The 23,108-nt window shown below is 51.3% G+C and overlaps 1 protein-coding gene across 1 annotated transcript; it reads left to right on the top strand.

The window, feature by feature from the left end:
- Nucleotides 1-5,418: 5,418 nt before the first annotated feature.
- Nucleotides 5,419-21,765, top strand: CLN6 (CLN6 transmembrane ER protein). The gene is made up of 7 exons (XM_019725627.3): nt 5,419-5,654; nt 11,844-11,958; nt 15,429-15,527; nt 16,609-16,797; nt 17,136-17,191; nt 19,116-19,238; nt 20,119-21,765. The coding sequence occupies exons 1-7, from the start codon at nt 5,569-5,571 to the stop codon at nt 20,387-20,389; spliced, it is 939 nt and encodes a 312-aa protein (XP_019581186.2). The 5' UTR covers nt 5,419-5,568; the 3' UTR covers nt 20,390-21,765.
- The last annotated feature ends 1,343 nt before the right edge of the window (nt 21,766-23,108 follow it).

The following is a 23,108-nucleotide window of genomic DNA, read 5'->3' as shown; positions in this document are numbered from 1 at the left end:
ACTCAGATTTCAGAGTTGATAATTCTTAAACTGTTTTTAAAAGCAGATACTATTCATTATTTGCTATGGCCGTGGAAAAAATCTCCCTCAAGCCTGTATGGCTTGTCTGTTCAGGCCATTTGTGTAGTAGTTTCTGAAAGTGCAGGCCCCAGAGGCAGGCTGCCCTGGTTCACTATGCCACAGACAGGCCATGTGGCCTTGCGTGGATGATTCAGCCTCTCTATGCCTGAGTTTCCTTGTCTGTAAGCACGATAAAAGTAATTCCTACGCTGTTGTAAGGATTAAAGGAGATAATACACGTAAAGCCTTGAGACCAGGGCATAGCACATAGCAATTGTGTGGTCATTGTTAGTTGATAGGAGTGAAAGAAAAATACCCTGAATTCTTTTCTGGGCTTTGAACATATAAACTCCTGAAACAGAAAACAACATGTAAATTCTGGTTTTAGAATCCTGCATCAGGCTTTCCCACCATAGGCTCAGAGGCAGGTCCTCAGGAATTCTTTTGAGGCCCACTGACCTGCCTAAAAAATGAGTCTAAGACCAGACTGAAGTAAACTTTGCTAGTGTTCACGTGAGTGTTAAGGATGAGACATTAGGACAGTGGCAGGCCCTGGGACCCTGTCAGCTTCTCCCAGCTTTCAGCAGCCAATGTGAGGGAAGGCGCTACCTGGGAGCAATTCTGCTCTGGGCTGCAATGCGGGAGGCAGGATTTGGACAAGGTTTGAATTTATAACTACATGTAGAAGACAGCGATCTCTTCCAATAAGGAAAGGGGAAAGAGAACAGAATCTCTTTTGGGACTTTTGTTACAGGTGCAAGCCCAAGGCAGTGAGCTGCTCTCGTCTCCCTCCCTTGTCTGTCTGGTGAAGAGGGAGCAGCCCTGACTGTACACCTCCTGGCCCTACTGACAGGCCCAGGGTGAACCTGCCTCAAGCTGGGCCAACTAGAATCCCCCATGGGAATTCAGAATTGGGCCCAGAAGAGTCCAGGCTCATTTTGCTTATCTCTTGGAAGGAAAACAGATAAACTTGGAAGCTGCTGGCCGTGGCCATTTGCTGCCATGCTCCCTAGGACACATGGAAAGCCAGTCTTCAGAAAGAGAAGACGAAACAGAAACAGAGTTGGAGAGAGGTGAGTTTTGGGGTTCTCTAAGTCCCACTAGTTCTTGTCTGTACCCAAAGCCCAGCTAGCATAAGGTTACAGGGGCATCCTTAAGATGCCCCTGTAACCTTATGCTAGAAAATCCCATTTTGTCATCAACCTGTCCCCAGTTGTTTCCAGCAGTCACAACCACAAGAATCTTATTAAAAGCAACGTGAGGCGAAAGCCTCCTTCTGTCTCTTCCCCCACAGCGTGACTCCTGGGCACCCTCCAGTTTCCTAAAGGGCGACTTCAGCATGGAGAAGGGTGTCCTACAGGTGATACCAGCTGACAGGAAAAGCCAGTCTCCATCTCTTTCTGTGTGCCCTCATGCTTCCCCCAGTCCCTTGAGGTCTGTTCTTGTGCAGCCTTCTAGCCATGCATCATCCATTTCCATGTGCAGAGGTACCTAAATCAGGCCTTTTCTCTGACATAACTAGCTTTTCCTTGTTCCATTTCCTTTGCCCTCTTGGCTCGCAGCGTGTGAGTTCAGGGGTCAGTGTGTCATGCCTCCTTGGTGGTGGCTGCAATCTAACAGGAGCCTTCTAAGCCTTTGGGGAGCAGATCAGTGCAGGAAGATGTTTTACGAAAAGAAAAACATGTTTTAAGTTCTTCAGTTGACTTGATAGAAAGAGTGCTGGATTACATGTAAGGAGTCTGGATTCTGGTCCTGGCTTTGTTTCTAATTTGTGTGACTTTAGGATTCAGTTTCTTTAGCTGACAGAATTGGATAAAAGCAAAGGCTTTCCAGGGAGCCCTATTGAGGTCATCATCTTAGAAACCATAGGAGAAAAAGAGATGGCACCTGGGGCCCTGTTTCTCTTCACTCAGAGCAGACCTCCTTGTATCTGTTTTATACACTGAGCATCCTTGTAAGATGCCGTTTTAGCCCAGGTTCCCTAAGAGGCAGAGTTTGAGGCAGAAGCGTTTGCGCTAACATTTTATGAGGAAGTGCATTGCTAAAAAAGTTGAAGTGAGGAAAGTGGGGGTGAGACAGAGAAGGGGGAAGAGCACACAAGAGTGCATTACTGAGCTGGCCACCATGAGCGTCAGCTGATTCTGGGTCTTGTGGGACCTTCTTGAAAGAGGCTGTGCGAAGCTGAGGGCTGTTCATCCAGAAAGAGGAAGAGAAAATAATTTATCTGCCAACTCCTGTCTCTTGTTGGTCAAAGGTTCACCCCATGGAGTGTCCAACACTCCTGCACTTCTGAGGCCAGAATTTCAGAAGGGGTGGGGGTGCAGTTGGCTTGTGCTGGAATGAAACAAGTGGCAAGGACCTGGAAGACAGGTGTGGCTGAGAGGAGCTAAAAGGTGGTACATTAAAAAGTATCTGATACAGTTGTAATTGAAAAAGAGTAAGAACGTCTGCTAAAAAAAAGTTGAAACCACTGGGCTGGATAATCCCAAAGGACTTTTACCGTTGAAAAGTTCCTTGATGCTGTTCATTAAAATGGCAGCTCAGAGCTGAGAGCATCTGTCCTTCTGGTATGCAGGCACCATGTCTCCAGAGAGTTGCAAGCAATATCCCTGGAAATGTGTACCTCTCAGTAGCCAAGAGTTGGTGCCAACTTTGCTTAACCTCCCACCCCCCAGAGTTTCTGTGCAATGTGAGACCTAATACAGATGGTGTTTTTAAGAGTCCTGATGGGACGGGAAAGAGAAGGACTCATATCCCACTAGGCTGGGGGGACTTTTCAACTTCTTTCAGGATAGCCTGGCTCCCTGCCAGCCTGGACGCCCCTCCACTCAAGGGCCAGCTGCTGGCTCCAGACAGGACACAGATTTGTTGGTATTTAAAGGATTGGAGGATTAAATGGGCCAGAGAGGCCCCCTCCACATAGCCTCATCCTCTAATGGCTGGAAGCCCAGCGGGTGTTATTAAACCCATGATTACATCATGCGTACTTCAGGCCCCTTCCTTTGGAGCCCAGCAGGCTTGCAAGCCAGCAGAGAATGAGAGATTGGGGTCAGCGAGAGAAGCGTCAATTCTTCTCTGGTGTATACATAGATCAATCTGCAGATGGAAGATCAGATTCACCTAAATTAAACCTAGAATCCAGTCTGAGCATTGTCATTGGCTGACCTTGGGCATACAACTTCTGCTCAGGACATTGATTTTCTCTGCTGCAAAACAGGGACATCACGAGCTCTGTTTATGGCATGGTGAGAAGCAAATGAAACAAACCTATAAAGCAAACATGCCCTTCAGTGGAGTTTGGGGGGCGCAATTGTTCTAGCGAGGGCCCTGGACAGCTACCTATGGGCACTGGGGTGTGGCTTGTGGGTTGCTGGAGCCCAGGATGAGGCTGATGGGAAATAACTAGATGCAGGCACCTTCCACAACTGAGAGAGGACAAGTGGGTTCTGATTAAAAGGAGAAGGAATAAACCTAATAGTGTCCCAAGAGGAAAGACAGGAAAGAAAATAGAATGGAAATAGGCATAGCTTAAATCCCTCACCTCACAGGGGGAACAGCGGATCTGGGGACAGACTATTGTAAACAACACACCCACCAGTGCCAGGCTCTGTGCTAAGTGCTTCCTGTGCGTTACTTCATGTCATCATCACAACCCCAGTGCAGTCGATGCCACAGCTTTCTCCTTGTCACAGGTGAGTACATTGAGGCTGAGAGGGATTGAGCAATTTGCCCAAATGTCACAGCTAGTTAGGAGTGGTACCAGGACTGAAAGCCAGGCAATCTGCCTTTCAGACTGTTTTCGGGCTTTGCCATTTGCCTCTCTTCTCACAGGGACGCTGTCTTCCCAGGCAGCCTCTTAGATTTTGGTTGTCATCTCTATTCCCCTGACACACAAGTCTGTCTGCCCAGGTCCCAGGTCTGGCCTAAGCTTTAATGTACCAGGTCCAGCTCCTGGATCCAACAGCCTTCCTGACCCACCTCAAGATTAATGTGGCCACAGATGAGTTCTCCTTTACACGAAACCTGCTTCCCACGTCCTCACTTCTCCAGGGGAGCCTCCACCCTCCATCCAGCTGCAGAACCTGGCCACCACCAGGACTCTTCTCTCCTCACTGCTTACATTCAAGTCACAGCCACAGTACCTCCCACACAACTCCATGTCATCACCTCTCCTTCCCAGGCAGTGTCAGTCGTCCAGACCCCTCGCTGGAACTGTGCTCCTCACGCCCCAGCTCCCAGTCTCCAGTCCTGCCTCTTCTCATCCACCCTCGCTGTAGAACAAAGGATCTAAAATGCAATAGGATGGAGCCAGGCCCTGCTATACCCTTGAACTGCTTCCCACTGTTCTCGGGATGAAGGCCCTCCTCCGCAAGGATTCCTTCCCGGGTCGGCTCTGTTGCTTTCTCCCTCACTCTGCGGCTCTCTCCCTGAAATTGTTTCTGTTCCTCCAAACTCCTGCGTCTCTCTGGATGCCAGGCCTCCTGCCTGCCTGTTCCCACTGCTTGGAACACTCTTTCCCACCGATGTGTGTGTCCTGTTGACTCCTGCTCAGACTTCATGTCAGCTCCTAGGTCCAAAGTCACAGCTAGGACGTCCATCTTCCAGAAGCCTTGTCTGACCCCACCCCCTCCGGCCTCAGCCCGCACAATACTCAGAACTTGGTCTCCACCACCACTCACCAATCTACCCCCCTCCACCCCTGCGTGAGCCCTGCTAGAGCGGAGTGTATCCGTTCCTGCCCACACAGTGTGCTGCTCACAGCCAGGAGTTATTACATGTTCGAACGGAAGAGAGGGAAAGTGACTTTTCGAAAGCCACAAAATCCAAGACAGTGATAATGCCAGAATTGCAATCTGCGTCCCCTCCCACCCCACCCAATTTGGAAAGAATTCGCACCTCGCTACCCTCTTATCCCACCGATCATGTAATTCCTAGTGTCGAGGGCCACAGAGTTGACATAATAGGAAGCGACATCTTCCATAGTCGGAAGTTAGGACGTGAACCCCCAAGCCTTCCTGTCCCCAAGAACAAAGGAACCCCGCCTCACCTCCTGCCCAGGGGAGCATTTGGGTCAGGTTAGTCATTCCCCAGGTCCCTACCCGACCCTAGACCATTATCTCAGCTTCTGCCAGCTGAGGCAAAGCTTCCCGCCCCCCCAAATGGAGGTGACCCCAGCAAATGCCATTCCCCACAGGCCACACGCGCTGCGCGCGCAGGCCTCCGCCCCGCTCCTCCCCGGGGACCGTAAGATCACCGCGTCCCTCCTTCCTCTGAGCTGGCCCCGCCTCCCTTGCTGCCTCGGTTCCTCTCTGTCCCTCCCTCCTCTGCCCTCCATCGTCGGCTCCGCCCCCGGGCCCCGTCTCCGCCCGCGCCTCCGGCCGTGCGCTCTCCTGCCCGCCCGCCCTAGGCCGCCCCCGCGCGGGGTATTTGTCGCCGCCGCCAGGCCAGTTGAGCGCTTCTCTGACTCGGGAAAGCAAGGCGGAGGGGCCAGCTGACGGCGGGGCAGCCATGGAGGCAGCGGTGCGGAGGCGGCAGCACCCGGGAGCAGCGGGCGGCCAGGGCGCGCAGCCGGGCGCCTCCTTCCTGCAGGCCAGGTGGGAGCGCGCCGGCAAGGCGCAGCGGCACCGCGTCCCCCATCCCCACGTGACCGTTGCGATCGGCCTGGGGCAGACCTTGGTGCTGCTGGGCCGGGGTGGGCGGGATGCTGCCTGTGGGGTCCGGCTTCCCTGCGCTACCCTTACAGCTGCTCCCTCGCCTGAGCCCCGCCTCCCGTTCCGTTCTCTTCCTGGGGGCCCCATGGGCCCAGTGAAGTTCAGCGTTCCCCCACGATGGGGCCGGCTGTAGGACAGTCGCTCAGCTGGGAAGACCTCTCCAGGGGCCTTAAAAAACTCGAGGTGGGGGCTGCGGGACCAGAGGACACACCAGGGGGCTCACTCGGGCCCCCAACGCACCCGCAAGCCCGGACGCCACCTCCCAAGTTCTTGGAGTCCCTCCAACCCTGAATAGGACTTGGATTCTGGTATTAAACAGGAGGCTCACTCCTTGCCCCCAGGAACCCAAGAATGTGAGAATGTAAATGGCAGAAACAGCAGCAGAAGTGCGGACGCCCCCCTCCAAAGAATGAGGAAGGGCTTTCCTCACACCGCCGCTGCTCCCGTCTCTCTCCGAGAGGAAGACGTTATTGGTTGTTGTAGTTGGTGCCAGGCGGGGCAGAGGAAGAGACATGGAAGCCGCCTTTTAATCTTTCCCTCCATTCTGCTTTCATCCTGTTTAGACACATCATTGCGTTCTGCAGGCATTCATTAAGCATGTCTAGTGTGCCTAGAGCTCTGCCTGGCACTAAAGGGGTGGGCAAGGTGAACCGGGAGGAGCTCGCAGTCCAGAAGGAGCTGGGAGGTCATCTTGGAGGGCTTCGTGGGGGAAGTGGCACTTGAGCCGAGTCTCAAAGGACTCGGTAGGTGACAAAGGGAAGAAAGGCTGTTCCAGCGAGGAGAGTTTGGGGAAAGGCAAGAAGTGCAATGATTTCTGGGTGTATAGTGGCAGGAGGATGGAGAATAATTGTGAAGGACATTTCATGGCAGCAGGGCTGGGACTAGAGTGCAAAATTTAAGGAGACACTTTCAGGACAGGGTACAACCCTCAGAGTGCCTACTTAAATGTTGGACCCTATGTGCCTTACTTGCCTCACCCCTAGTGCCTACTCTAAATGGCAGGGTAAGGATGCAGCCTTTCTTCTGTAGGTACAGGAGAGCCATGGAAGGTTTTTGAGCACTAGTGTGCTCAGAGGAAATTCTAGGAAGTTTGTAGTATGATTTGGGATGCAGGGAGAAGTCCGAGTCTTGATTGAAGGTAGCTCTCCTGCTACTGAGGGACATCTCTGATCATCATCCCTTTCAAGTTAGGAATCTGACTGCCCTGAACTGTAGTAGCCCAGTTAAAACTGTGGGTATCAGATATGGTCACCACTTTATCTCATGTGTGGGGCTTCTATGTCCAGCATCTTACTCGTTTTTGTGTGTGTGTGTTTTGTATATGGGCAAACTGAGGTCCCGAGAGGTTTCATCATTTGCTGGCAAGAACCAGGGCCTAAACCCAGGGCTTCTAACTTCTGGTTTCTGCTCTTACTACACTTGGCTGCTAAGGAGCAATGTCCCTCTTTGCTTCTGCATGAGCCCCCACCTCCCATTCCCTTCTTTTCCTGGGGGCATCCTGGGTCCAGCGAAGTTCAGTGTCCCAGTTAGGAGACCAGCTAGGATACTTCCTGGGGATGGTGTGAGGAGCTGGCTCTCTCCCGGCGTGTCTCTGCCCCGATCACTGGGTGCGTCTGGGCCCATTCTCAGTGTCATTGCTGCTCTTGACAGTAGGTAGAATCATTCTGTTACCTAGGATGCTTGAATTTCCTCTGCTGCATCTATGCTTTGCTTACATACCTCTAATAACAAGATGCTCATTACCTTTCAAGGTAATCCATTCCTGCTGTATTGACTCTGTGTGTGTGTGTGTGTGTGTGTGTGTGTGTGTTAAAGTAATACATGCCCATGATTAAATGGAATAGCACAGAAGGGCTTAGAGTAAAAAGCAATGGCCCCTGTTCTATCTCTTTCTGGCACCAGAGACAACATGTTAGCATCTTTTAGCTGTTTCTACCCAAGTTAAATTCACATTTCCAAATAATAACTAACACTGTATAGCAGTTTCTGTGGAGCAGGCCCTGCTCTAAGTTTTTGCACATGTTAATTCAACCACAACTCTTGAGGTAGGATCTACTATTATCCCCTGTTTTACCAATAAGAACATTGAGGTACAGGAGGTTAAGTAACTTATTCAAGATCTGGTTAGTGGCAGAGCTCTGGGATATGAACCTAGGTGGTCTCCAAAGTCTACACTCTTAAAACCTATGCTCAACTGCTATTTTTTGGTTTATCAATTTTACCCTCTAAGCTAATGTTTACCAACTGGTTATTCCCTGTTATGATTTGGCTCACTCATCTTCTTCACAAGATGGTGTTTTTATCACTATTTTTAGTTTTTGTAGCTTTAGGGAATATGCATATATCATTATTTCTTTTTTGATCCACTGTATGCAGTTTCCTTTGATTACTTTTTAAAAGGCGAATATTAGTCCCCTGCCCTAACCGTTTACCTTCATGTTGTCAAGGTTGACAATATTTACCTACTGTTTTTTATCCATAATTGGCTTCAATGTTTTATCTGTGGATTGATTCTAAACTTTGCAAATCAATATACATATATACACTAGTTAAGCCATGTAGTTATTGTTCTCTACAGAGCCAAGTAATGTTTTAACAATTACATTTGCTATCTTATGCTGCTTTTGTTATGCATGGAGTTTCTAATTGCTTTCTTTTTTTCTCTTATTATTTGCCTTCATTTCCTCATTTTTCTGTTCAAACTTTGCATTGTGTCATGGTGAAATGGGGATCTCACCATTCCTTATATAGGACCAAAATCAGCCCTTGTATAGTCCGCATTCATGGTCCCTGCTTGACTCCACCATGGCTGAGACCCCTTCCTTTCCTGCTAAGCAGTCTCACATATGCTGCTGATTGCTTTGAATATTTCAGCTGTTGAGCGCGCACTCCCCAACTGTTGTAGTATCAGTTGCCCCATATGGTAGACTTGTAAAGCTGTGGAGGAGAGAAAAGGCCAGCCTTGTTTTCGGTTACCTACTGTTGTACTTTCACCATTGCTTGTAGCAGTAGTTTCTGATGATTGAGACCTAGAGCTGGCATAGGCTGTGGAGTCAGCAAGTTGGCACAAGCTTGAGGTTGTTCATTCCCAGGATGGGCTGGGGGAGAGGATGCCTTCACCCTCCACGATCTGCCTCCTGTGGTCAGAGACCCAATAGAAGAAAACCAGTCAGATGCTGATCAACCTTGATTCCCAAGTTGGGCGTCTGTCCTATACCTGCCCTTGTTTTCCTGCTCAACGAAGCCAGGCTGGACTAATGACAGGGATTCCCACTGACTGAGGTGCCTCCTGAGGTGGAAGAGGAAATAGTTACTGAGCCCTAGTATTGTCACAGCTTCTAGAGACCCACCCCTAATTGCTTTTCCAGGCTTTCAAAATGCCTTTATTCCCTGTACCAAACATCTTTCTCTTTGCCCAGTTTGGAGGTTTCCGGAGCAAAACACTGAGGGCTCTTATCTTCCTCCATCCAAGTTCTTCAGGCTTGGAGGTTATCAATGTCTGCTTTTTGCGGCCTTGCCCTGATGGTCACAATAGGAAAGGGCCAGGGTGGGGCCTTCATGCCAGTCACTGGGCTCAGATCCCTGAGCAGGCCTCACAGTTAGTTTCTGAATATCTACCCAATCTGAAGGCCCAGCCAGCCCCTCCTTTCTCTTCCTCCACCATAAGCCAGGCCTCTCAACTCCATGCAGTGCCTTTCTCATTTCCACCTCCAAACCTTTGATCCTGCTTTCCTGTCTGGTTAAACCCACCCATCCATGCTTTGAGGCGCCCTTCCTTCTGCATTTTTCATACTGCTCCAGGCTGCACTGATCCCTCTCTAACTTGATCTCCTAATATGCTGCATAGCTTGTTATAATGATCAGAAACAGACTAGCAAGTGATCAACAACACAAGTCTTAAATTCATATAGACCCAGGCTTAAATTGTATGCTATTCAGGACTCCTGGTTTGCAAGTGACAGAAAGCCAGTGTGAACTGCAGCAGCTATGGCAAAGGGGGATGTATTCACTCTTGTAGCCAGACCACTGGCCTTTGAGATGCCTGGGACTGGGAATTTTTCTCCGCTTTTTCCTTGATTCGTTTAAGCAGGGCTACGGCTTCATTCTCACCTGGCTGTCCCTTGAAGCTGGAACCTTGGCCACAGGCAGCTCTAGGTTTCTATGCTTTGTGCCCCAGCACCAGAAAGGAAGGAGTTCTTTCCACCAACTCAAATTAGAAAAGTCCCACTTGGGCCGGCCTGGGTCACCGGCCCTCCCTGTGGGTAAGGAAACATCATTTCTTACCAGAAGCAGCAGGAGTGGGAAATAGGCTCACCAAAGGAATAGTTGCTGCAGCTCCTTACTACAGGGGTGACCTTGGCTAAGCACGTATCCCCTGTAGGCCTCAGTCTTCTCATCTGTAAAACAGGAGGGTAAAAGCACTGCTTTCTGGTATTGCTATGAGGATGAGAGGAGATGGAACAGGTGATGTTTAATATAGCACACGTCAGACTCGATCAGTGATGAGGGGACACGAAGACTTAGCTGACCTGGGAAAGGCCCACTCCATCTGTCTTGCCAGCAACTGGAGGATGATGAGATCCCCCAGAAGCTTGCCTTCTGGGTCTTAGGGTTGCTCTACTAGCCCAGTGTAGACCATTCTTGAAATTGGCTGAAAAGGATCCGGGAAAGTCATGGAAGCAATAGCAGGCTTGACAGAGGAAAACCTCTGTGGTGCCTCTAAGCTAATGTTTGCCACTAAAAACAATGAGTAACTGGTAATTGGGGTTGTTTCGAATCAGCCAATAAATCACGGAACATAAACCAGATCTGAGCTGAGAACTGTGGAAAATATGAATGTGTGTCACACAGTCCTGTTCTTGGCACAAATGGGACAATAAAACACGCCTCAATTATCTTAGGAAGTAGTGAGTTGCTTGTCACTGGAGGTGTGCAAGTAGCGACAGGGATGCTGTGAAGAGGATTCGGACTCTGATTGGGAGGTGGGTGAATTGAGAGAAACTTAAATGTCACTGCTCTTGAGGGTCTAGATAAGAAGAAAACTCCAGCCCCTTAATGGCACGGCCAGGCTGGCAGTTAGAGGTGAAGCAATGCCTATAGTGGGACTGGTGGGACTTTGGGAAAAGCTTCCTCGGGGAGCCTTTCCGGAGGAGATGGCATATGCACTGGCCCTTGAACTTCAGCTCATCTGTGAAGAGCAGAAGGCCAACTGCTTTGCAGGAGGAACAGCCATCCAAAGATGTGTTGTCAGATGATGTTCCACTTATGCCATAGCTCTCACATCAACTCGCCCCTGCTGGCTTCCTTCTTAAGTTTCGTTATGGATTGGTGAGCAGAGGGATACCAGCAGCCCAATTCTTCCCTCCTCATTCTTCAGGAACCAAGGGGGAGGGAGGCCCTATTCATTCTAGTCTGTAGTCTAGAAGGCAAATCTCAGTAGAGGGCTCATTGGTCCAGCTCAGGTCACATACCCATCCCACAGACCAATCACTGTGGACACAACTATGAGACAGGTTAAAAATACAAGCTCAAGCTTCATCATTTAGGTTCACATATTTAGCTATCCTGGCAAGTTACTTAATACCTTGGGCGTGTTTTTTCACCTATAAAATGGGGGTGATATTTGAACCTCAAATGGTTTCTGAGTTAAATGAGATAATATATGCAAACAGCCATAATGGTACCTGGATGTATTAAGTTCAATAAAGTTTAGCGGCTCTCCTCCATCATTGTGTTTCAGGTTTTTCAGCCGCATTTACATCCTTTGCCCCATTTGATTTTCTCATCATTTTATAGGTGAGAAAACAGTTGTTATACATGTTTGGCAGCTTCCTTCCTGAATCACAGCGAAGCTAAGGTCAGGGCAGCTGGAATCCACTCCCAGGACACCTTACCCTTGGCCGCAGGCCCAGACCCCAGTATTTCCTGCAAAATCCTTTTCCTAAAACTTAATCATGTGTTTCCTCCTGCCCCCAAATCCCCAGACATGTTTGCGGTTCACTGGGGGAGGGGGAGAGATTCCCATGGTTGGAGAGAAGAAGCGCTGACCCCTCTCGTCTGGTTCCTTCACAGGCACAGCTCTGTCAAGGCTGATGAGGCCGCGGGCACGGCTCCCTTCCACCTTGACCTCTGGTTCTACTTTACCCTGCAGAACTGGGTTCTGGACTTTGGCCGCCCAATCGCCATGGTGAGTGTAAAGCCTGGGCAGCAGGGAGGAGACAGTGTGAGTTCAGTTAGCTGAGTGACCTTAGACAAGTCACTTCCCCTTCTGGTAAGCTGTGAGAATAGGCCTGGATGCTTTCATGTCCTTTGACTCTGTGACTATGGCCAATGAGGCAACTGCCAGTAAGTGGTGGGTGGGGGAGGTGGGGCGCTGGGGGATCTGAATAGTCTTATTATGCCCTGACTCACAGGGGAATTGGTAGCTCTGAACAGTCGTACTGTGCCCTGCCTATATCCTGCATCCAGGTTTAACCAAATCACCAAGCCAGAGGGATGTGGGAAAGAAAGCAGGGCCTCCCCACCCGCCTTCCCCAAAGCCTTGGGATAGTATTTATTTCTGGAGACAAAGTGTATAGGCTAATTTTAGATATTATGTATGACACTGGACCTCAGGTAATTTTTAGTGCCATCTGGTGAAACCGTCCCCTTCCCTCTAAGGCTACTTCATGCATCAGTTACAGTGATGGCCTACATGGAGGAGAGTAATACCAGAAGAGCAGCAAAACCTCTCATGTGTACTAGATAGGCAGGTAGGTAGGTATGTAGGTAAGTAGGTAGATGACAGAATGTGAAAAAAATTGAGCGAGTTACCACCATGTACCAAGTTGTTAATTTTTGTGTGGGAGTGGTAAAAATAACAATATCCACCGCTGAAACTGACACCTGTACATGCTAGTGATAATGCAAATTAGCAAAGCAGCCCTTTTGGAAAGCGGTTTGTCAAGGTGGTAACTCGTACCTAGAATAGTGTCTGGCATAATAAGTACTCAATACACTTTTATTGAATGAATAATAACAACAGTAAGATAGAAATAGCAGTTAATATACAGTGAGTGCTTACTCTGTTCTAAGCTCTTTATATGTTTAAACTTATTTAGTTCTCACATCAACACTATTATTAATCTCAACTTTATACATGAGAAACACTTGCGAATACAGAGAGTAAGTAACTGGCTCAAGCTTACCCAGCTAGCAAGTGCAGTAGCCAGCCTCTGCACCCAGGCAGTCGGGCCCAGAGCCCCACCCCCTGCCTAGCATGTATATCCAGAACCCTGATATGTTCATCCCTCCTGACCCAGTAAGACCCCTTCCAAGAATCTGCCCTGAAGACTCAATCAGCAATAAGACAACAGACTCTCTACCCAAAGATGTTCATTGTAGCGTTGTTTACAGGAGCTAAAACTTGGAAGTGAGCTCAGTGTCCAGCAGTAGGAACTGGGTAAATCAACTTCGCTGTATCCAGTAGGGAACGTTACCTGGCCATTAAGCAGCAATTATGGATACTATAGAGCAACCTGGAATGTTTAAGGAGAAAAGCGCCTGAGGGGTGTATGCATACTGACTGATTGCAAGTCAGTAACAATCCTAATCTTGTATACATGGATCAAAGACGAAGGGATGAAGAAAAGCTTTCCTGGTAGTGTGTCAGGGAGGAGTTACGGTGGATGCTGGTTCTCCCTTCTGCAGACATTCTGTAAGGTTTACATGTTTGTTTGTTTTTTAATGTAGGAGAAAGAAAAGGGACTGAGCCAAGAGTCAGTGCACCTGGTCAGGTTTGGGTGACTATGGGCAAGTCACTGTCACCTGGGCTTGAGTTCTCTCACCTGTAAGAAGACTGTGAACTAACTGCTCTGAGCCCCCTTCCAATGTGAAGGTCCCGCACATTGGTAGATAAAGGAGCTGCCCATCAACCTGGTGCTCTGGGGAGGGGGAGAAGAGGCCAGGAGCTGGCTGGTGGCTCTGCTCACTCACTAGGACTCAGACTCAACTGGCCTAATGGGGGTTTTCTGTTGGGCAAATCATTTCCCCCATCCTGCCTATATTGCTGGATCCATTCTAACCCCAAGTGGGCTCATCGGGAGAATATATAGTTGAAAAGCTTGTGTATACACTGGGCTTTTCAAATATATACATGATTGTCCCAAACTACTAATAACTACAAAATAAAACCTTTACAGTTAGCAAAGTAATCTGTAGTAGTTGTAACGAGTCAGTTCATACCCAGGCATATAAAGAAGTGAGACGTCCCTTTCCAGGCCCACCCCTGACAGTTAGGGCACATCCTTCACTCCTTTCTCTACTCGCACAAACGTACAGACACATCTTGCATCTTTAGCCAAAATGAGGTTTTACTTTATACCTTATTCTGTAACATGCTTGTTTTACTTTATCATGGATATCTCTTCATGCCAATACATATAAGGTGTCATATCTGTTAATGGCTACTTAACCTCTATAGTAAATATGTACCACAGTGTATTCAGCGAGTCCTGTTTGGTTGAAAAGTTGGCCTATATCTGGTATTTTGCTATCACAAAGAGTGTTTCAGCCACCATATATATCTTGCTATGGATAAAGATACAGAAATACACACATATAAGAAAGGGAAACAGAGAGACTGAGATTCCTGTATCCTAAAAGTCGTGTTTCTGCAGATTAGTTTTATCCAATGCGACATTTTCTAATTAAAAGAGAGAAAATTTTAAATTTTTGATTGAAATTTTGGGTTATTACACATATTTTCAATCAATGGATACTGGAAGTATAGTTTGGCTGTGTGTGTGTGTGTGTGTGTGTGTGAGAGAGAGAGAGAGAGAGAGAGAGAGAGAGAGAGAGAGAGAGGAGAGAGAGTGAGAGAGTGAGAGAGTGAGAAACAGAGAGAGAGAGAGAGAGAGAGAGTGAGAAACAGAGAGAGAGAGAGAGAGAAATGTTTGACCATGAATAGGGGTTTTCACACTGACCCCAACAAGGCCAGGACTCACTGGAATAGACCAGTAGGAGTGAGGGCATTCCAGACATAAGAACTGCCCCTGGCCTGCCTCCTCTCTCAGGGAAGGTAGGAAAGGAAAAACGGAAGCTACTTTGTAGCCCTCATTTATTTCCTCCTTTATTTCCTAATGTATACTTTTGACCTGATTTGGAAGCAGCGCATCTGCTCAGTGGACAGAGCATTTTCCCACACCTGGGCCGAGTGGCCAGGAGAGCTTGTCATCATCTTAAGACCTGGAGTGCCAGATCCCTAAGGGTCCATGTAGACCACATGGGCCACATTTCTTGTGTTACAGATGGGGAAACCAAGGCCTAGAGAGGGGAAGGATTTGCCCAGGCTCAGCAAGACAGTTGTTGGCACAACTGAGTCCCAAAGGAGCCTCCAACTACCAGGCCAGTACCCAGGAACATTTATTTAGGACCCACTGGGAGAGGGCCACAGGGTCAGGCCTGGATTTGCATCTACTGTGTGCCTGGGGACAAGTCCGTTTACCTTCTCTGGGACTCAGTTTCTCTGTCCAGAAACATCTTCACCCTGGGACTGCCGAGAGGATCCTGAGAGATCACAGAAAGAATTAAAAATGTGTGAAAGAGGTGGGGGCTGACCCCCTGAGGGCCTTGGGGGGGCTGTGCCTGCTGAACCCCATTCCTCTCCTTGCTCCCCAGCTGGTGTTCCCTCTCGAATGGTTTCCGCTCAACAAGCCCAGCGTGGGGGACTACTTCCACATGGCCTACAACATCATCACGCCCTTTCTCCTGCTCAAGGTACAGCCCAGGCTCCCTGCTGTCCCTTCCAACCCTCATTCCCTCCTCCAGCCAGCAGGGAGCTAGTGCCAAGCTCTTGGAGTGCCCTGAGTCAGGCTTTGCTGCCTGAGTCTGGGACATGAAGGCTGTGATAGAGGGACACATCAGGAGCCTAGGGACCTAGGAGAGGCAGGGCTGCCTCTGGCTGGGAGGGATGGAGAAGGCCTCCCCAAGGAGAGGAGTTTGTTTTGGGTCTCAGCCTGTTGTGCCAGGGGGCAAAGTGGGAGAAGCATTCAGGAAGAAGAACCTGAAGACAAGGCCATGCTTGGGAACCATAATACATTTGGGGAGGCTGAGGCAGGAGTGGCCGGGTTGCTCCCAGAAAAGGTCAGGGACCAGCTGGGAAGGCAGATGGGGGCCAGGTGACAGAAATGGCAGCAACGGAGGGTGAACTCTACCCTCTGGCCCAGAGATCCCTGACTTTAACATGCCACCAGGAACACACAGTTAGCCAGGGCTGCCAGCTTTGCAGTTTGCCAAATAAGGGCTCTTAAAATAACTATTACTGTCTACTATCCCCATCATGTTGTTCTTAGAAAGATATTTCAAATCTCTAAAAGTTGGAAATGTATAATCTCAGAATTCAGAGGAGTCTTTTTAGTTAAATAATTTAGTTTCAGCCCTATCCCAGTCATTTTCTTCATGTTTGCTATGAACCAATCACTCAGAAATTGGATGATCTCTTCAGCAGGTCAGCCCAGCCTCCCAGGGGCACAACTGGCAGTGGGAGGGCTGAGCCTGGGGCCCCAGCACCTGTGTTGAATGCCTGGCATCACCTCCAACAGGAGGCCTGTGTGTGACCTTGGGCAATGAGCCAGACCCTCTGAGTCTGTTTCCTTTCTGGGAAAAAGGGGTGCTGTTCCCCTGGCCCTGCTGTGAGACTCTGAAGGCTGGGCTGGCCCACTCTAGGGACTCACCAGTTTGTGAGTGACTTTCCAGCTGGTGGCAGCCACCCCAGCCCAGGTGCAAGGGAGGGATGCAGAGGGCGTCTTGTGTTGTGAGGGAGGCCGGGTCATGCTGCCGGGCCTCCCTCTGACCTCAGCTCATCGAGCGGTCGCCCCGCACCCTGCCGCGCTCCGTGATCTACGTCAGCATCATCACCTTCATCATGGGCGCCAGCATCCACTTGGTGGGCGACTCAGTGAACCACCGCCTGCTCTTCAGTGGCTACCAGCACCACCTGTCTGTCCGTGAGAACCCCATCATCAAGAATCTCAAACCAGAGACGCTGGTGAGTCTGCCTCCCCCACCCCATGTAAAGGCTGCAGGCACAGCCTGTCCTGAAGGCGGAAGCGATACCCCAACCTAGCACTTTGTGTGACCCGCTGAAGGCAATAGGCTAGTGAGGACAGTGTCCCCCGCCAAGCTAGGACACTCGTGTTATTAGTAAGTGGCATATTAACTGGTTCCCACCTGGGCCCCCTGCTACTGGCAGGCAGGGAATGATAGCAGTTGGAGGCAGGCCCCAGCGTTGGGGCAGGAGGGTGGCCAGAGGGCGGCCAGAGGGCTGCGTGGGCCAGCACCCTTCTGGAGCACCCCCCTCTAACCCTGTCGCCCCTGTGTCCTCAGATCGACTCCTTCGAGCTGCTCTACTACTACGACGAGTACCTGGGCCACTCCATGTGGTGAGTGATGGGGCCAGTCTGTCTACACAGGGGCCCTGGCCCCCCGCCAGCTCTGCCACCGGCCTCGGGGGACACTGGAAAAAACTCTGGGTCTCGGGCCTCCAGGTGTCAAATGCAGTGGCTGAAATGGCGTTCTCTTCGCCAGAGCGGAGGCCGTGATCTCGGCTTGGGTGACGCGCGGGGGGCCAGCTTCCCTCCGCCTCCTTCCAGCCCGGCGGTGCCAGCGGCGGCCACTAGAGGGCAGCGAGCGGCCGTCCCGCGCTCTCCCGGTCCCTGGGAGCCTGAGGCTGGTGGGGGAGGCGCAGGCCGTTGTGCTGATAAACAACCCCCCAATGGTGATGGTGGGTGAAGACCCCCCAGTGTCAGTCCTTGGTCTTTGGGAATGGAAAAGGGGAGGAAGCTGAGGAGGGCCATCTAGACCAGGTGTGTGTGTGTGTGTGGGGGGGTGCAGTTCGTGCCCTCCCCCTTCCTCAAAACTCTCAAGAGAGCTACCCCCACCCCTTCACCCCTCACAAAGGAGGGACTCAGACCCGGGAGATTCAAGGCCCCAGGAGGGAACAATCATCAGTTCCAAACCCCACTTTACACAGGATGAACTGGGAGGCAGTGGGAGGAGGTTTGACCATGGGTTGACAGCTAGTTAATGACAGAGCCAGCCCTGGAGCTGGGTGGCTGTAATGCAGGGTCTCAGCTCCCGCTCCCTGTACAAGAACACAGGATATGGTGAGGCCAAAAAGGAACACCCACGGAGCCATGGATGGGGGATTCATACCACTATAGTCTCGCTGGCTGCTGGGTTGGAGATACAGGAAGCAGGCTTCACACGATCTGCCGTCTGCTTCTCTGCCAACCAACCAACTCCCTTACTAGCTGCAATCTGTGCTTGCTAGTTCAGTCATGGCAGTTATAGCAGTGGTAATGGCTAACCGGTAACAGCTGAGGGCCATCTACTACCTGAGCCAGCACCTTTCCACATGAGGCCGAGAGCCCGGAAACTGCTCTCTGGGACTCTGTCCCCACAGTGGGTGAGCTCACTCGTGTCACAGGTGCCCTACACTTGTGTTTCCAGAGTCTATGTGGGGGCATGGAAAGTGGATCTGCCTGGCTCAGAGGGTCCTTTTGCCAGCTCTCCGTGACCTTTGCCAGAAGACCCTTCCTATGGAAGGCTGTGGAAAGAAGGCGGAGAGAGGCACAGAGACCTCTTCTGAGACGTGAATAGGAGGAGAGGGCGTGGGAGTGTATGGGGGGCATATGAAGGGGGTGAGGAGGGTGATTAAGGAGACAAGATGGGATGTGAAAAAAGGGGTACATGTGCATGTAAGAGACAGCATGCATGCGTGGGAGAAGCAGCCTGTGTGTGGGGGGGGAGAGGGTGGTCCTCTCAGGTGAGGTGTGTGTGGGAAGAGGATGAGGCTGTGGGCGCAGTGTGAATGTAGGAGCATCACAGAGCTCTTTGGAGGCCCCCAGCAGGTGTTGTCCTCTTTTTTATTTACCTGGACCTCAGGCCTCTCCTTCCTAAGCCCTGTTGCACACACCTGTTTCCAGGCCAGTGAGGTGCTGCTGGTGTTTAGTCTGTGCCTGAGGGAGAGGCACGCCCATCACACACACATGGAGGGAGTGAGGTGGCCAGAGCAGTGTGAGACGCCCCCCCACACACACACACACACACTCAGCCAGCCTGTGGGCCTCCCGTTTGCATGTGCCTGGGGAGCAGGCCTCATCTTCCTGCTTCCTTCCTGTCCCATCCTGGACCCCCAACGCAGGAAAGGCTGGCAGGGACTCTGAATGCTCTCCCTCAAACCAGGCGTTTGATAAACCATGAAGTGACACTGCATGGATGGTGCAAGGAACCAGTACAAGGACTGGTGGGGAAGAGGGCAGCGCAGCTGGGCAGGCCTCGAAGGCGTTGGTTTCCCTGTTGCAGGTACTTCCCCTTCTTCCTCATCCTCTTCATGTACTTCAGCGGCTGTTTCACCCCCACCCAAGCCAAGAGCTCGATGCCGGGGGCAGCCCTGCTCCTGGTGGTGCCCAGTGGCCTGTACTACTGGTGAGTAGACATTGGACCTGCCGTGGAGAATGGGAGGAGGCACTTAGTGTGAGCCAGGCAATAAAAATGTGCTCCTGACCACAGCTATTATGTGACCCCCACGTGAAAAACCTCCCTTTTGGGGCCCCTGTCTCATGCATGGACCCTAAACACAACATGTGCCCCTAAACATGGACGCTAAACCCTTCTAGTGGTGGCCTGTCTGTTACCAGTAAGCTAGGCCTGAGTGTGGCCTCTCTCTATCCTCATGCCCCTCTACCCTGTGCCCCACCTTCCAGAACCCCAGTGCTACCTTGGGGCCAATAGAATCCATCTCCAACACAGCCCTGTAGAGCCCTGGCTCAGTGCTAGGTGTTGCCTTAGGAGCTGCAGGGAACCCTGGGAGATCTGCGACTGTGTCCCTGCCTTCAAGGAGACAATAATGACAGCTCTCATAAGCTGTAACTGCATCCCCAAACTCAGATGCCTGTAGGAACCGAGCTGGTAACAGATGCATCAAGCAGATATCAAGTGAGGCCACGGAATGGTGGGACTGCTGCAGGACAGAGCTCTCTAAAGGGGACAGCTGCGTTTTCCTCTAGTCAGTTGTCGTGTGGGAATACAAGTCTAATGTGATCAGAGAAACCAGAAATCCACATTTTCAGGTCCTTTGTTATTTAAATATTGGCAACAAACTCACATTTAAAAAAGAAAACTGTGAGCTGCTCTCCAAGCTTAACCAATGCGCTGCCTGTGGCCTGTGGCTCCGAGGGGTGTGGTTCCCTGAGCCCTCTCATTGGATGAGCCCCTCTGACTGACTGGTGCCTGGGTGGAGGGAGGGATGCTGGGCAGCACGGGGCTGTCATGGCATCCGCCTCACCTCACCTACTGGCCTCTTCAGGTACCTGGTCACGGAGGGCCAGATCTTCATCCTCTTCATCTTCACCTTCTTCGCCATGCTGGCCCTCGTCCTGCACCAGAAGCGCAAGCGCCTCTTCCTGGACAGTAACGGCCTCTTCCTCTTCTACTCCTTTGCCCTCACCCTCCTGCTCGTGGCCCTCTGGGTCGCCTGGCTATGGAATGACCCTGTGCTCAGGAAGAAATACCCCGGCGTCATCTACGTCCCTGAGCCCTGGGCATTCTACACCCTCCACGTCAGCAGCCAACACTGAGTTCCTGGCTCTGTTGGGTGGGAGATGGGCTATCTGAGCAGAGGGGTGTGTGTGTATGCACTGTGTGCACGTGTGTGTGCACATGTGTGCATGCGTTTCCACCCATGTGTGTGCAACCAGTGACTGAGAACATGGGTGAGAATATGCATTGTGCACAGATGTGCGTGCGTGAGTGTGTGTACATGTGCGCATGCGTGCATCACCAGGAGACTTTTTCTGGTCAAGTTTGTTTGGTTTGGATCTTTTCAGGCTGGGGGTTAGTTTTAGGCAGTGTGTCCAGGTCAAGTTACGGGCACTGCCTTCCTGTGCACCTGACTGGAGTCGGGGCCCCTCTTACTCACACTGCTCAGGGCAGGGCTCATCCCTTCTTCCTGGGAAGTCTTCCGGGAGCCATGCAGGAGAGGCCTGGGTGGGCAGAGTCAGGAGGGGACTTGGCCACAACCTGGCCTACTCCTCAGACCCACCCTGATTACATAGGTTACATGAACCTTCTGTGTATCATGTCCCTTCTCTGGGCCTCATTTGTACTAGATGTGTCCAGAGTCCCAAAGTAGGTCAGTGGGGTGGACCAGATAACCTCTCAGAAGCGCTCTGAGGTCTTCTCTTGGGGCAGCCTGGGGGTGGACGAGTAATTCTATCCTGTCAGTGCTCTCCTACCCTGGGAGGGGTATGTGCACCCCAGACCCTCACCCTCACCTCAGGTTGCATGAGGTGTTGAGCCACCCGACCCCAAGGACCCAGAGGCCAGCCCCTTCCCCCAACCACCAGCCTGACCTTAGAGGGCTGGCTTCAGTAGCTCTCCAACCATCTCCCTCTGCCGGAGGCTCTGTCTCCCACCGCTCCCTCCAGGAGAATTGTTGCACCCTCTTCCTGTCATCCTGACTGCAGGTTTTGGAGCTGCTGCTGAAGACAGAGTTTTCAAACACTTGCACTATTCCCTGAGCCCCTTTGGGTTCAGGGAGGAGTGCTGAGGGCCTCTCCAGTTGGCCTTCTCTCAGTCTGAATCTCATGCCTTCTGCCGGGCCCCTGCTCCCAGAAAAGGGAGGCCTTGTTCCCAGCAGCATGTCCACCCCAACCCTGCACCCCCTGCCTTCTACCAGGCACTGGGGCCAGGTCTCCTCACACAGCTGCGGACACCACAGCCTCATTTTCAGCCAGCACTGGCCCCCCCACCTGTGCTCGTGGGTCTCGGGCCTGCCTTGCCTTCCCTGGGCACTGCCTCCTCTCCTGTGTTCTCAGGGAGCCCCAGGCCTCAGATTCTCTTTTCATGTTGGGGACCCTCTGCAGCCCTCTGAAGGGTCCCCCAACCCTTGGTCAGTTCCTGTCTGCTGGCAGCATCAGGTGGTGAGGTGTGAATAAAGGTGGTGTGAAGTCAAGCCTGGCTGGTGGCTGCTACTTAATTTCGGTGTGAACTGGGGAGGCAGGAGAGAAGTCCCTAGAGGAGGAGAGAGTGTGGCTGGTCTGCGTCCCAGAGTGCTGGGCAGACCCCAAAGGCCCACTCAGCCCCATCTGGCTTAGTGTGGCTGCTGCTCACTGGCCCTCCATATCACTTCGTAGGATCCCGGGGTTGGGAAGGGGGGTGGGCAACAAGAACCTCAGTCAGTCCCAGCCCTCTTCAGAGGAGTCTGGGGGCTGTGTGGCTGGGGGGCTAAGTCAGGGCATCTCCAGACCTATCCCTCAGAGATGTCACAAGGAGCCTCCCAGCTGCGCTACCAGCCCATTCCAGAGGCTGAAGCGAAGAGGGTGCCCTTTGGGGGAAGGTGGGGAGGCTGGTTTGTGGTGGGTTGGTCCTTAGTCTTGGGCAAGTCACTTCATCTTTTGGGGCCTCAGTTCTCGATCTTCAAAGGTCTCAGCCTCCACGCAGACGGTCACTGGGAGCTGACTGGGCTACTGTATCAGACAATACAGAGGGGCCACTGGCAGGAGATGGGCAGGGGCGTTCACACCATCATACACCCTGTGCCCCCACCTGCCCAGCAACCTCATGTGATTCCTACCCGACCTCAAACCCCTGTCCGAGGCCTACTCACAGGAGGACTTAATAGATATCCTATGAGCAAGCACAGGCCTGCTGTGTGGGGCCTGAAGTTTATACGATTCGGGGGGCCTTTGATAAGAAAACATCTTCTTTTAAAGTGAATAAAAAATTAGGTATGAAAGTGAATACAGTTGATACTGGAACAATATAGGGGTTAGGGATACCAACCCCACGCAAAGTCGAAAATTCATGTAGAACTTTTCAATCACCGAAAGCAACTACAGTAGGCCCTTCGTGTCCTCGGGTTTCACATCTACAGATTCAACCAACTGTGGATCCAAACAGTATTTTCAATCCGTGATTGAAAATCCACAGATGTGAGGGCCAGCTGTACTAATAGCCCACTGTTGTCCGGAAGCCTTACCAATAACATAATTAACACATATTTTATCATGCAGGGTGTCATGCAGGGTCTCTGTCCCGCTCCCCACATAAGAACGCAGGATATGGTGAGGCCAAAAAGGAACACCCACGGAGCCATAGGTAGTGGAGTCATTCCACTATATTCTCGCTGGTGGCTGGGTTGGCGACACAGGAAGCAGGAGCCACACGATCCACAATCTGCCTTCCGCTTCTCTGCCAACCAACCCCACCAACTAACTGCAGTCCATCGTGCTAACTGCAATCCGCTCTTGCTAGCTCAGCCACCATCTTCTTGCTAGCCCCCATTTGCTGCTAGCG

The sequence above is a fragment of the Rhinolophus sinicus genome, chromosome 3 (assembly GCF_057876585.1).
Source record: "Rhinolophus sinicus isolate RSI-liver-muscle chromosome 3, RSI-T2T, whole genome shotgun sequence".
NCBI classification, from domain to species: Eukaryota; Metazoa; Chordata; class Mammalia; order Chiroptera; family Rhinolophidae; genus Rhinolophus; species Rhinolophus sinicus.
This window is presented reverse-complemented; position numbering and strand designations above follow the sequence as displayed.